The 15,277-nt window shown below is 38.5% G+C and overlaps 1 protein-coding gene across 1 annotated transcript; it reads left to right on the forward strand.

Moving 5' to 3' along the window:
• The first annotated feature begins 3,039 nt into the window (after nucleotides 1–3,039).
• On the forward strand, nucleotides 3,040–15,009 carry LOC131434309 (hybrid signal transduction histidine kinase B-like). Its single transcript, XM_058600975.1, has 3 exons — nucleotides 3,040–3,090; nucleotides 13,985–14,515; nucleotides 14,956–15,009. The coding sequence occupies exons 1-3, from the start codon at nucleotides 3,040–3,042 to the stop codon at nucleotides 15,007–15,009; spliced, it is 636 nt and encodes a 211-aa protein (XP_058456958.1).
• The last annotated feature ends 268 nt before the right edge of the window (nucleotides 15,010–15,277 follow it).

A 15,277-nucleotide genomic window follows, 5' to 3' on the forward strand; every position in this document is an offset into this window, starting at 1 on the left:
ATTATTATTATTAAGATGACCCTTGCATACCGAAGATCGTCGATACATTTCAGACCAGGCCATTGCAATTGTCTCGTACTAAAATTTCGAGAAGAATCAGATATCTTCGAACTTCATAGCTTCAATAAAAATAAACGACAAATTTGTCGTACCTAGCCTCCTATATTGGGAAATTAAAAAGGAGTTGTTTCAAATTTGGAATATATAGTTGTAGAATAGTAGCTAATAGTAGTGTAATTATTCTGTACTTTAATGTAGGTGCATCGCTTCAAACTCTATAAGTGAAAAAGGGGAAAGCTTGCACAATTTATACAACCAATCAACTAACTGATATTCGGAAAAGTGATGGGAGCGTGCCAGTTTTTTCGTATTAACGACATCCAGTTATGTCTCTGACATTACCCACCCGTCTTTTTAACTGTTCCAACTTCGGTTATTCCGGTCCTTGAAATTAGATTTCGGGAGTATTGGGAATAGTGATTAAAAACTGCCAAAAGGATCTCACTCACTTTTCATTTTTCCTCATTACTCCAAAACCGGAAGTCTAGTCCGGACATAAATATACAGTAAGCTATGGGACTATGAGACCTTTCATAAATATCCAAGGTTGTGATAATCGGTCCAGCGGCTTTTGAGAGTATCAAATGCAATTTTTAAGCATATTCTACCCCCTTACTCTAGAACCGCTGATCGGATCCGGAAGAAATTTCAAAGCTGGCTGTGGGATTCGGAATTCGTGGGCACATTTTTGAATTCCACTGCAAAACCGGAAATAAGATCTGAATACATTGAGGTCTTTGGTTACACGGTTTTTTATTCGGTTTGTACGCGGATTTTCGAAGTAAGCCGGCTTTTCATGCGAATTTTCAAAGTTATCCTGTTTGCTTGTTTTGTCTTAGAAATACATGAAACGTCGAGATCTGTGAAATTTTTTTCAAGTCAACCCTCTAACAATTTAGATTTTTTTCAACAAATTCTTTCGCTTTTTTTCAAAATAATTTTTTTTTGGATTGTCATCACCAGATTACAACGTTTATTGTATTTCTAAGACATTTGGCAAGAAAGAAAAATGTTCGATTTCGGAAATCTCAAAATTCATTTATTTTGATTTCCCAAAGTCGATATTTTTCAAAAAATTGTTTTTTTGGGATTACACCGGGTATGGACGTTTCCTGTATTTCTAAGACATTTGGCAAAAATTGAAAAAAAATCAATTTCGTAAATTTCAAAGTCGATTTTTTTTTCTTAACAAAACTTCGTTTCCTTAGAGATGGCCTAACCAACCTGAATGCTGATTAACATCATACAGTACACACACACATTTATATAAAGAGTGTATCGCAAAGTAGTTAGCAACATTGATTATTGAATAAAAAAGCGAAAAAAACATATTTTGACATCAGTTTTCGATATATTGTTGAAAAATTACATTTTTATGCATTTCACTGATTATATTGAAGAAAATCCTAGTTTTTGTGAAACGCTCGCACTTTGGACTTGACATTTTTCCTTAAATTCTGCACAGTTACTTTTGTGAATTTCCTGGTGGCAGTTGTCCAGTTTTTTTAACTCCTGCATGTTTTGGGACACTGTACCTTCCTTCCGAAAGTGCCGCTTGACAGTTGCCCAATACCTTTCAATTGGCCGAAGATCCGAGCAGTTCGGTGGGTTGATGTCCTTTTCCACGAATTGTACATTATTTTTTGACAACCACTGTAGAACGGAGTTGGCGTAGTGGGCTAAAGCCAAATCCGGCCAGAAGAGAGGAGGAGCCTTATGCTTTCTGTACAGTTGCAGCATTCTTTTCTTCAAACATTCTTCCTCGTACACCTTGGCGTTAATTGTGCCCTTCGTGAAGAAAATCGACGACCGCAAACCACAGGTACAAATTGCTTGCCAGACCAACACCTTCTGCCCAAACTTTTCCATCGCCATCGTGGTGTCAGCGTCGTGCAGATCCTGGAACACCGGTTTCGTATAATATTGCGGTCCGGGCAGCGCTCGAGAGTCTTCCTTGGCGTAGGTTTCGTCGTCGATCAGGATACATCCGTCTTTATTATGTAGAATTCGGTTATACAATTTTCGCGCTCTTGTTTTGGCCTGAACTTGCTGTACCAGGGACTTTTTCGGCACCTTCTGTTCGTTGTACGTTTTCAGGGAGTTCCGAACTTTGATCCGTTGAATCATCCCGATGCTGGTGTTGAACTACTTGGCCAAATCCCGCGTCGACACCGATGGGTTCTTTCCTGATGTACTCAACCACTATCATGTCCCGGCCGGGCTGGCTGGGACCCTTTTTCCTACCGGATCGGGGCAAATCCTTCATGGAAAGGGTCTTAACGAATTTCTCGACAATATTTTTGACACTGGTGTGGTGCACTTTCACCTGTTTTGCAATTTCGTTGTACGTGACACCACTTTCTGAGCACCAAGTGTGCAGAATTTTTTTTCGCGTTTCCGGATCAATTCGACTCATCATTGAAACGATAAACCGCACCGAAACCAATCGATTGCGCAGCTGTTATTGACATGTAAACAAATATTTCACCGCAAAACACGCTGCAAAAAATTAAGCCATTTCAGAGTAATAACTGTTTGAATGTTGCTTATATCGATACACTCCTTATATGAGAATATGAGAGATATGAGAAAGGCATCATTAAACCACTGGGTGCATTAAAACAGGTTGTTTGACGTTTGATCAGCTAACATTCTTTTTGAGAAGGAATTTCAGATGAAAAGTAACCAATCAAGTTATGATATTACATAAATTAAAAAAAAACACTTTCCATTGTCCATTTTTTGCCTTCGTAGGTCAATTTTTAACGTGGCTAATAAATCGCCTAAAAACCGGTTATCAACTTTTTCTCTATTACTCCACGTAACAAACTTCAAGCAAATATTTTCCTATTTTCCTGACAGCACTCGGTAAACTTTCCGGTCAAAATGCTTGACACGAATAACAATCTAAGCAGAATTTATGTTGTCGAAAAGTTAGTTGGTCCCCTTCTCCGAATTAAATACGATCCCAGGTCCCGTATGTCCCGTATTACCAACGCCGTCCCTCTCGAATTGCTTCTGCAGCTGACAGTTAGTCATATGAAAGTAACCACCGATCGGCCATAGTTTACCCCTGGGGGCACATGCACATTGATGGACGGTCGGTGGTCAGATAAAGCAAAACCGTTTCCATACGGGCAACAAACTGAAAGTTTGATAAATGGTTACATCGAGTAGCCACCGTTCCGGGCTTCAATCCCATCGGACATTTAACGGTCGGTACGGTACCGACTGACTGACTGACCGTTTTCTAGTGATACTTCCAATGAGTTATTCTTTTCTTGATAGCGCTGGGCTGGGAATTGTTGGATAAAAGTTCAATAAAAGCAACGTCACTTGGAACCCGTATCTAAATGATGGAGAAACGATTTACTCCCTGTGAGAGAATCAAATATTTATATCTTTTAGAAATTAGTTGTTTGAATTTATGCAGCATGTTTTGATATTTTTCTTACTCATTTATATGTGAGCAAAAAAAAATACATTCAAACTATAATTATTGAAAGTCGTTCTCCAATAGGCATTGAAATGCCTCATCTTTTATACAAAGCGATTTATGCATTAAATGCATAAAACAATGTATAATTGATTAGTTCAAGACCTTTCCCCTGCACTTCAAGGCGAAAAGCAATCATTCGATCAAAACAAAAACCAGTTTGAGAGTTTTTTTGGCCCGGGTTGGTGGTTCAATGCATAGGGCGCTGCTTCTACAATATAGTTGTCGTATGTTTGAGCCCCGACTTGAAAGGATCCTTAGTGTCAGTAGGATCGTAGTACCAGTCATGCAATGGTTTTGTACGCTATGAAGTCTACGAAATGAATGTAATGCCAAGACTTTGCTTTTAGTTTAAGAGTTTAACCAAAGATAAACTCAACATAGAGGGTTCTGCGATTTATTATGTATCATTTAAATAGGACTCTCTAGATGCGTCGTAACTATGACAATGATTGTTTATGTTTGAAACAATATCAAGTTACAGTATGAACAATATTTTCAATTTTGTTTCATATCCTCTCTCACGTAACATAAGAAAGTAAAAATTTTTTAGAACTATTGCTTAGAATTTATTAAGTTTGTTTGTCTCATCCCACGAAGCATTAAAGTCAATTGAAGCAAGAAATTATTGCTGAATGTGAACATATATTTGCTTTTCTCCTAATTTGTATTGTTTCCATGGCATTTTGCCGGAACTAGTCGACGATTGCTAACGAAGGGTCAATAAAATTACCTAATTACTAAGCCTTCAGGTTCACTATTACTGACCCAACATTTTTCAATGGATTGTATGGGACATTGTAATCTTGAGTATATCTTTGGTTTAATTCTCTGTTGGTGTACTCGATATTTTTTTCAACCAACGGAATATTCGAGCACCTTCAGTTGTTACCAACCTTTTTTGAACAAATTGCACACCCATAAAGGCTTTATTACACTAACTAAGGAAATAAAACTTCTCTTGAGCTGGAACTACCAAAAGCAGTACTCGCGTCCCAACTCCAACTAAGAAATCTACAATCACTCAAATTTCTCAAGTGAGAATGTCGGACAAAACTATTGCCACCACTTTCGGACATCGTCGCACCGAAAAAATCATCCGACGGTAAAAATCTTTTCTCGTACCTGACTTGAATATGGGAAATTCCAGTATTCGGGATCGAATACTCGAAACCCGACCAGATTTTTTAACCCGAAACCGACTCGTACCTGATAAAAATGAAAAATTCATCGCCTGTACTCGACCCGAACCCGACAAGAATTTTTTTGTTGAACCCAAACCCGACCAATACCCGTTGGGTTCGGGTTAGGTTTCAGGTTTCGGGTACAAATACCAGAAACCCGACCGTCTCTATTTACTGGATCGCCTTCGCACTCTACGACACACTAGAATAAATGTTCATTTTACTGTATTGGAATAGGAAAAGGTACGAAAATTCCGTTGATAGTGTTTGTAGCTGATTTTTTGAGGGTATGGTATAACATTTTCAAAATAAATTCAAAATGACAACATTTCATGTGGTTTATGTTTTTCACTATTAGATGCTCTTGAGATTTAGTTTGAATTTTGCTACTTGAAATTTTTAACTTCCTTCACTATTCTCTAAGCTTTCTATTTTATACTAAATACTGCTTACGCTCTGTACTTTTTACTATATTTACTACCATTACTTTTTGCCTTTCTCATAGAGAAAGGTTATGCAATCACTGTGAAAACCGACTTTTGAACCGAGGCCCGGAGGGCCGAGTGTCATATACCATTCGACTCAGTTCGTCGAGTACGGAAAATGTCTTTGTGTGTATGTGCGCATGTGTATGTAACGTTTTTTTGCACTAACTTTTCTCAGAGATGGCTGAACCGATTTTCACAAACTTAGATTCAAATGAAAGGTCTCGTGGTTCCATACAAAATTCTTGAATATTATTCTGATCCGACTTCCGGTTTCGGAGTTATGGGGTAAAATGTGCAAAAAATTGTGAAAAATAAGTGCACCAACTTTTCTCGGAAATGGCTGAACGGATTTTCACAAACTTTGATTCAAATGAAAGCTCTTTAGGTCCCATACTAAATTCCTGCATTTCATTTAGATCTGATTGTCGGTTTCGGAGTTATGGGGTAAAATATGCAAAAAATGAAAATATGTTTTCCAACTTTTCTCATAGATGGCGCCATCTATTCGATTATCACAAACTTAGGTTCAAATGAAAGGTCCTGCGGTCCCATATGGAATTCCTTAATTTCATCCGGATCCGGAAATATAGGGTAAAATGTGTCAAAAACTTTATACCATCACTGAAAAGGGCAAAAAACCGTTGTAAATTTTCCAAATTGACCTCAAATCTTCTCAAATTGATAGTTTTTATTAGTAGATGGTCAAACAAACCGATCTCAGTTATTCTTTCAAGAATCGAAGAAAATTATTTTGAAGAATACTACAGTACTTTATATGATAGTATGATCGACGACACGACCTGCCACTCGTCTAACAAAACTGTATCGTAAATTTCACTACCCCTAAGTAACTGGAAATGTCAAATCGAAAACGCTAGTGAATTTTTTTAAACTGGCAGCACAAGTTTATATATTTATTGATTTTGAATAACAGTCACCATAACCTTGGTTACTGCATATCGAAGGCAAGATGAATGTAAACAAAATAAATTTCAGATCGGTTATTATATTACGGAACATTTTAATGGATTTACCTGACTCGAGTGGAATATAAAAATTGAGGAGTATGAGTTATGTCTTTTATAAAGCCAAATTCAAAATTCAGGTCTTGACTTGGAACCGTTGTGTGAGATGGAAGACATGGAAATGACCGACAACGAGCTGAGCGAAGCTAGTGCTCTGCGGTACTGCATAACGTACGGTAAAATGATTTCTTCGTGAAATTCCACTAGTAATCCTCGAATAGTGGCCAACAAAGTGAAATACTGTTTCCACTGCTGCGCAATCAACCGACACAAAACAATTTTGACACCGGCATATTACACCGAATCCTACTGCCCAGAAAAGCTAGCAGTTGAAGTGTACGGATGAATCGCTGGAAGCAGATCATTGTCCTCGTTCGTTGGTTTCATCCATAGTTTCGATTAACTTCCGAAAATCGAGTCCATTTAAATGCATTTCTGCTTAATTTGGACAAAGTTTAACACTAATAGAACTATTCCACCGCTTTCAAAACATGTTTATTTGTTTTGGGGTTCCTTGGTAACTAGTCCATAGCAACTTAAACAGTGTTGCTCGAGAAGATTATTTTTATCATTTACGGGGGGTCGCTAGATTTGTGGTAACTGACGGTGAATCGTTAGCGAACAGTTTTAATGCTGATTTTTCTTCGGAGTGCCTGGTCGTGTCGTCGGTATGATTGTTATGAGAAATGCATCATTACACCACTATGTGTTTTTTTTACTTTTTTCTTTTCTTACTCTTTGTACTCTCGGTACTCTCTTTACTCTCTTTACTCTCTTTACTTTCTTTACTCTCTTTACTCTGTTTACTCTCTTTATTCTCTTTACTCTCTTTACTCTCTTTGCTCTCTTTACTCTCTTTACTCTCTTTACTCTCTTTACTCTCTTTACTCTCTTTACTCTCTTTACTATCTTTACTCTCTTTACTCTCTTTACTCTCTTTACTCTCTTTACTCTCTTTACTCTCTTTACTCTCTTTACTCTCTTTACTCTCTTTACTCTCTTTACTCTCTTTACTCTCTTTACTCTCTTTACTGTCTTTACTCTCTTTACTCTCTTTTCTCTCTTTACTCTCTTTACTCTCTTTACTCTCTTTACTCTCTTTACTCTCTTTACTCTCTTTACTCTCTTTACTCTCTTTACTCTCTTTACTCTCTTTACTCTCTTTACTCTTTTTACTCCCTTTACTCTCTTTACTTTTTTTACTCTTTTTACTCTATTTACTCTCTTTACTCTTTTGACTCTCTTTACTTTGTTTATTCTCTTCTTTCTCTTTACTCTCTTTACTTTCTTTATTATCTTCTCTCTCTCTACTCTGTTTACTCTCTTTACTCTATTAACTTATTACTCGCTTTACTCTCTTTATTCTCTTCACTCTCTTCACTCTATTTACTCTCTTTACGTTTTGTATTTTTTTACTTTCTTTACTTTAACCTGAATATTCTAACGTTAATCTTTTCTCTCGTCATAATTCAGTTTTGCGTCTAACGACTGGTGTTGGAATGATATCAAACGAAATACAGTTGTCACAGCCTGATTCAAACAACGCGAAAGATTTGTTTAGGAAATTGTCTGACGTTTCGATTGTGATCGATCGCATTTTTCAAGACAAATTTGGTGCAATTGATATTGTCAAAGACGTTGTTTCCCAACGGTGGTGAGTCTGGGCTTCGTTCGACTCCACTCCGTTGGTATTTACTTGTTTTCTCTTCATTTTCTTCACTTTTGTTGTCCTCACTCTCATTCGTTTCCTTGCTCTCGATCTCTTTCACTTTACCTTTCTCATTTAGAAATGCTATACAATCACTGTGAAAATGGACTTTTGAATCAAGGCCCGGAGGGACTCAGCTCGACGAACTGAGCAAATGTCTGTGTGTATGTCACAAATAATGTCACTCGATTTTCTCAGAGATGGCTGAACCAATTTTTACAAACTTAGATTGCTACTGAATTTCATCCCGATCCGACTTTCGGTTCCGGAATTACGAGGTAATATGTGAAAATATATGAGAAAATGCGCACTCCATTATCTCGGAAATTTCTTAACCGAATTTTACAAACTAAGATGCAAATGAAAGGTCTTGAAATTCTTAAAAAAGTCCTCTAAAAGTTTATTCGGATCCGGTATAACAGTTCAATTAGTCAAAAGTTTCCGCTTCCGAACGCGCCGGTAATAGTAAAGAAAAGCTCAAAAAACGGTACTCACTTCGATTGTTCAGCAACTGTTAAACTATTTTCACAAATCATACGTGAAAATAAAGTTCTTAGTGTCTTATAAGTTACTGTGCAATTTCATACTGATTGAGATTTATTTCTATAGGCTTGTATTTTCAATCAATTATTTTTTCATTTTTTCAAATAGTTGACATCTAGTAAACGTTTAAAAGTTGTGATTTTCGATCAGTATTCACTTTGTTTTCTATGCAATTCATGTTTGAAAATTTTCAAAAAATTGTGAATTTTCGTTGATTGACAACCCTAGCCCGCGATTTTTTGTTGACATTGACGTTCACCTTTTGCGATAATGGTTTGAAATTTGAAAATTTCATTGAACAGCATCGAGATAAAAACAGTCACTAATGAATTGCTTCATAAATGTTAGTTACCAGAAATGAAATTCGCTTCGAAAACAAAGTGCAGGCGACCATATTGATGACTATCATTCTTTCGTTCAATTCATCGTCCAATACGAGTGAGACTGACGTAAATATATTCATGCGGCGCTCGATCATGACTGTTACATGCGACATTCAACTGTGCGATTCGACATTCATATATGACTGCCCGGATAGCAGGCAACGTGAAAGTTTTCATTCACATGTCATTCATAGCAAAACTCTACAGAAAGTCGTATCTCTAATCATGAAGAACAAATCAATGTTAGTACGTGATTTGGACAAAAAAAAGCAGGAACGAGCGTCGGAATGATCCAGCGTATCAAGAGGCGAAATCACCTGAAAACCTACAAGAAGCAGAAAATCTCGAAACAAAGTGTAGAGCAAAAGAAGCGAGCAGCGACAAGGGCCCGGCAATTGTATTCGCGTCTTTTGCAATGTCTGGATGCATGCGTTTTGATGGACGATGAGACTTACGTAAAGGAGGACTCAAAAACCCTTCCAGGTCCACACTTCATTACTGTCGTCGTTGGGGAGGATGTGAGCGATGCGGCCAGGTCGATTCAAGTGGCGAAATTCGGTGGAAAGGTACTGGTATGGCATGCAATATGTTCCTGTGGTTTGAAGTCAACCATTTTTTACACTACCGAAACTATAAATGCAGAAATCTATCGATCTGAGTGTCTCCAGAAGAGATTGCTGCTTTTATATAAGAAGCATAGTACACCTCCACTAATTTGGCCGGATTTAGTATCGGCTCACCATGCCATAACCACTCTCAATTGGCTTGCAGAAAAGGGTAAAATTTTTTATCAATCCACCAAATTGCCCTAAGCTTCGACCCATCGAACGTTACTGGGCAATCGTGAAGAGGGTCTTCAAGAATACTGGTAAGGCAGCTGGGAACATGCAGGAGTTCAAATAAATTTGGGATCAAGCGTCCAAAAAATGTGATGCAACACTTGTCCGGAACTTGATGTAGAGTGTTCGAGCAAAAGCTCGAAAATTCGTGAAGGTGTAAGGTTGCCCAAAGAACCTAAATCATTTTGTGCTTCGGTTACACTGAAACCAAACAAGGGAGGAAGAAACCGAAGCCGGAACGTAGAAGAATGAAGGTTTATTTTCGTCTAGTATTTTTCCATCATGGAACACTTGACTGTCGCTCACCGCGTTTGAAATTGATAACTCGTTCTTGTAAAAATCAGTCGCACGTCACAACTATTCGTGAGCTTAAATTTGTTTTTAAATTAAAGCCTAAATGCCGATGCCTTTGCGTAATACTGTGAAGCTGTGGGTGAAACTTTTTGTAAAAACAAGCTCTGTGACTAAAGAAAAACCTTCGGGCCACGTCCGGACTGTTCGGACACCAGAGAATGTTGAACGAGTTTCGATCCGCTATTGTGAATAGTTCTGCGCCTTTGGGCAAGAAACATACGGTTGCTCTTCAAATTTCTCGTCGTTCTTTCCATCGAATGGTCAAGGAAGATTTGTCGTTTCATCTATATTAGATCGCCTTCACGTAGCCGTTAAAACCGTCGGATTATGGAGCTGGTTTGTCGTTAGCGAACAAGATGCTCGAAATGCTAGACAGTGGTGAAGTTTCTCTAAGTGACATAATGATGAGTGATTAAGCCTATTTCCACCTGGACGGGCGCGGTAAACAAGCGTACTTGTCAGTATTATGCCATACGGCTGATTCTTCATAAACGAGTTATAAATAAAATCGCGGTCAACGACACTTCAGTGCTCCATGATGGAAAAATACTAGACGAAAATAAATCTTTTATTTATTATAAAATTTTATTTGGCTCATTTGCTTCAGACTAACGTGGCCGATTGTGAAAGTAAACCTTCATTTTTCTACTTTCCGATGCCTTGTTCGGCTTTTTCCTCCATTGTTTGGGTCCAGTATAACCGAAGAATCTTTCTAGAGTACTAACCTTTGCTTGAAACGGACCAGAAACAGCTGAGTTATCGAGGTTGGTGTAAAGTCGTTTTGTAGTTTGTTTAAAAAATGGAAAAAACCGAGTTTCGTGTTTTGATAAAACATTGTTTATTAATGGGTAAAAACACCGTGCAAGCGAAACAATGGATTGAAAAATGTTATCCGGACTCTTGTCCATCAAAAGCAACGATTTGTCGGTGGTTCGCCGAGTTTAAACGTGGTCGTACCGACATAAATGACGCGGAACGCTCGGGTAGACCTGTGGAAGCCGTTACACCGGAAAATGTGAGTGAAGTGACAAAAATTATAATGAAAGATCGTAAAGCTCCGTGAGATTGCTGAGATGACACAGATATCATATGGAAGTGTATTTACTATCCTTCATGAAAAATTGAGCATGAAAAAGGTTTTTTCCAAGTGGGTGCCGCGATTGCTTTCGATGGAACAAAAACAGCAACGAGTCGATGAAAAAAAAAATTGGAAAAACGTTAGAACCATTGTATCACCCTAAAAGGTGATTATGTTGATGAATAAAAAAAATTTTGCAAAAAAAATGTTGTTTCCATTGTTAATCTCGGGACTTATTGATCCATGTGTTAAAAGCTCATCTACTTCGGTGATTCCGGCAACACTGCAATAAGTAAGTGATATTGTTCAATACCATCTAGGTTGTGAATGAGAGCATACAAATGGAAGTGTAACAGACAGAGCAGACAAATGGCTTACACACTTCATGAAAAATATGATTATAAATGAGATTCAGAGGAGTTGATCAAATGACGAACATTTTCCAGCAGGCTCTTCGACCATAGTCTATCGCGGCCCTCCCATTTATCACTGTCACAAATAGGCGCCTCTAATGTGAACACGTTCCACGTCATCTGCTCTCTTCAAGGACACTAAGACGGGCTTTAGATACGGTAAAGTAATAAGCTAACATATTCATCCCTGATTTCCAATTTACATTCAATTGAAAGCAGCCTCACCGAACAAGACATCAAAATCACTCACGCTTCATGCACGCGGGCACGCATCAAAAACCTTGACATATCGGGATAATCCATTCAAGATGCATGAACGGTACCTTGATTGTGAGAAAAGGTCCTTCTTCCTTTCGGTTTTCATGGCGAGCTGCTTCGAATTCATCGTTAATGGAGATAGATTTGTACGCGAAAGGAAAGCAAAAAAGTCTATTTTACCATGATCAAACCGCACACCCCGCAGAGGAATCCTACGAGATACGGTGAACTCTACGCGGGAGCAGTACATCAATTCCGAACATGCCAGAGTTCCGCATCAAAAATATATGATAATGATGCCAGTCGAAAATATGCTGTCATTGAACAGAAGGTAGTACTGATGGATTCAGAAGGGTTCGGCGAAAACGGTAGAGTGTATCAGCTATTTGAATAATGGGAACCGGGTAGTGTTTCGGGAACGACAATCGGATTATTTGAAACAGTACGGAACAGTTTTCATTATGAAATATTGACAGAGAAGTTAATTCTGGTTGCATTATAATAGTGGAGATTGAAATTTCACCGCACCCTACGGCGACGATCGACGACAGACAAAAGTTCGCCTGCCAGAATGCTAACGATATTCGGAATCAGCACACAGACGAACGAGAGTAACCTGATATGATAAACGGATGACGTGATAGCCATGTCAGTCATTGGTCCCCACCTGCTGGCATACCCCCCAGCCACAGTAGAAGCTTATAACTAAATCGTACGGATTCGGATACCTACGCACAGGTGAAATATTCGAACAGCAGCGAATGTCAGTAATCGAATCTTTCTCTCAAACCGACAAAAAAAGCACCCTCGTCGTTCGACAAACCGAAATAGGAACAATCCGAGAAAGTGGATTGCGGCTGACGGAAGCGAACAAAAACTGTAGAGTATTTCAATCATGCCGATGAAGAGGATACTCCTCTGCTTTGCTACCTTTAATTGGCAAATCAAAAGGAAAAGATTAAGTTGTCAGTTTCCCTCTTTGGCGGTGGAAAACCAGACGAAGGTTGATTGGCGGAAATTATGAATTCGATGGCAAAGCTCGAGTTCAACAGGTTAAGCTTCGATACTCTGTTTCCGCTGGGTGCTGAAGTTGACTGGAGTTGATTGGATGGAATCTGTGTTCGCATGAGGTTAGTTTTCGGTTGACATACTTAACCCTAACATAAATACCTTCAGTTTCAATAAGATACTTGAATATTTCCTCTTGACGACGCTGAGGAAAATTTCTTATTCTATGGCACGACATTCTAAGATCTGATTGCTCTGCTCAAATTAACGGCGAAAAATGTTATCAAGTTTACGGCTAATTCTTTTTTTTTTAAATTAAATTATTTTAATAACAAAATAGCAAAAATATCCGATAAATCAGTAGATATTTAGGATTTATTTTGCAGAAAGAATTCTTGTTCTTACTGAATACGATTATTTGGCGAAATCCTAGGCATAAATTAGTAAAATATTGATTTGACGCGAAATTCTCTTTGACAACTAATTTTGTGGTTAATATAAGAAAATCGAGTCCATTCAGTAAAAACCATTCAAGCGAAGAGGCTGTGTTCCGATTATACTGGCTCGTGAGTTAACGGCTGCAGGTAGTTAAAACGTGCTTATTCCACCTAGTAGGGAGATGATACCTTTTTTTTTATCCATCCGCATGTGTTTTTTGCATGAATATTCTTCGGTGTTTTAGTTTTCATGACATTATTCTAATGGCCGTCGTTTTAGGCGACATTTTGAGATTTTAATCACTCATTACTCTGTAATGTCGAATTTGCAAAACGGATCGAATTTGAATCTAAACGTGTGATAATCGTTTGAACATTCCATGATATGTCGAACTAAGTTCCACTTTAGAGTTTATGGTAATTTAAGGTACTTCCAGTGCTGGTATTCAGGAATCAGCATAACCCAAACCGATTCGTATGGCCATATGACGAATAAATTGCAATATTTTTAAGTCCAACTTTAAAGGTTTTCCGGATTGTCATCTTCTATATCGCTTTGAATTTTAAAAATTCATCATCCTACAATTCCAGAATCGGAAGTCAGAATTGGATAAAATTGAATTTATTTTAAATTGAACTTTTGTATCTGAAATTCGATTTGGCTTTTTTTAAGAAAACGATTGAGCTTCGAAAAACGACAGTAAAAAAAGAAGCGGGAACAACAAGAACAAGAGAAGCTAGAGAGAGACCAACCTGCCCGCGAGTGCTCGAAGCTGCAGCAGCAAGAGCAGCAACAACAGCAGGAGCAAACACAACAGCAAATGGCGTGGAGTGTACTGCCGAATTCCTCGAGAGTGGAAGTGGCGAAAAGACTTGTTGACGATCTCCATCATTATATTGATAAGAGACACAACGTTCACAAAGACATTAAGGTGATGGTGGTCAAAACCCGCGGAGCTATTGGATCAGCCACTAAAGAGCTCAAAAGAGAAATGCAAAGAGCTGAATCTGCAGAAACTGAACTGGAAGCGGCCAAGATTGTCGCAGCAGCAGCAGCAGCAGTGACCCTTCAGACAAAACCTAGTACGACCTCGGAAAAGTACCAAAAAGGAGGTCGAGGAAAGCTAGCGGGTACGGCCAACACACCGGCCTCGACATCCAAGAGGGTCAGATCTTCACCGGGCGAAGGAAAAACAGGGGCGTCCAAGAAACAAAGAGATACCCTGGGAAGACGCATCGATGTAGGTTCAAGAGATGAAGAGGTTTGTTTGTTTGTTTATTGTCCAGTAGTGTAAGGTAAGACATCTTTTGATTATTACTACCTCCGATTTCACCGTTCGCATATTCATTCTTATATCTAATTATATCTAATTGAAATTTCTTATTTTAACAATTAAAATACTACTAGGTACTAGTTACGATTGAAAAAATCGATGCAGCCAACTTTAAAAATTGTTTCCGAGGGAGAGCGTCTTACTGCAGGTGGCAACAAGTTCCAGTTTATCACACCTCGAACGAACAGTGAATTAGCGTAACACACCGTATTATGAGCAGGAATCACTAAGTTTTCCAAACGACGTCCTCGAGACTGAATAAGTTTTCCATAGAGTACAGCGGGGAACTGAGTTTTCTGAAGACCTCTAAGGAAAACACAGGAACGATATGCCTAAAATCCATTTAGAGTACATCCAATGAGGTTCTGTTGCAGATGACTAACGTGGTCGTAGCGATTTAATCCATATACGTATCGCACACAGCAGTTCAATGCTACGCGTAGCTGGTTAAATGAGTTGGCACTAGGGGAGACATGAAGAACATCTCCGAACAAGAAATGTGGCAAGATCAATGATTTGAACAGTTTCAGTTTTGTTGATGACGGGGCGGTAGGAACACAGCTGTACAACGTTCGCAAGCTGGCATAAATTTTTCCGCATTGTTGCTTTATTAGTCTATCCCACTGCAAGTAACTTTGAAAAATGAACCCAAGGTTATTTGCGTTTTCG

The sequence above is a fragment of the Malaya genurostris genome, chromosome 3 (assembly GCF_030247185.1).
Source record: "Malaya genurostris strain Urasoe2022 chromosome 3, Malgen_1.1, whole genome shotgun sequence".
NCBI lineage: Eukaryota > Metazoa > Arthropoda > Insecta > Diptera > Culicidae > Malaya > Malaya genurostris.

Excerpts from the sequence above, each read along its gene's own strand:
- LOC131434309 (XM_058600975.1), top strand. The coding sequence starts at position 3,040 with ATGTCCCGTATTACCAACGCCGTCCCTCTCGAATTGCTTCTGCAGCTG. Across the intron at positions 3,091-13,984 it reads AATTGCTTCTGCAGCTGACA|AAGCGGGAACAACAAGAACA; the intron begins GTTAGTCATATG and ends CAGTAAAAAAAG. Across the intron at positions 14,516-14,955 it reads CCCTGGGAAGACGCATCGAT|AGTACATCCAATGAGGTTCT; the intron begins GTAGGTTCAAGA and ends AAATCCATTTAG.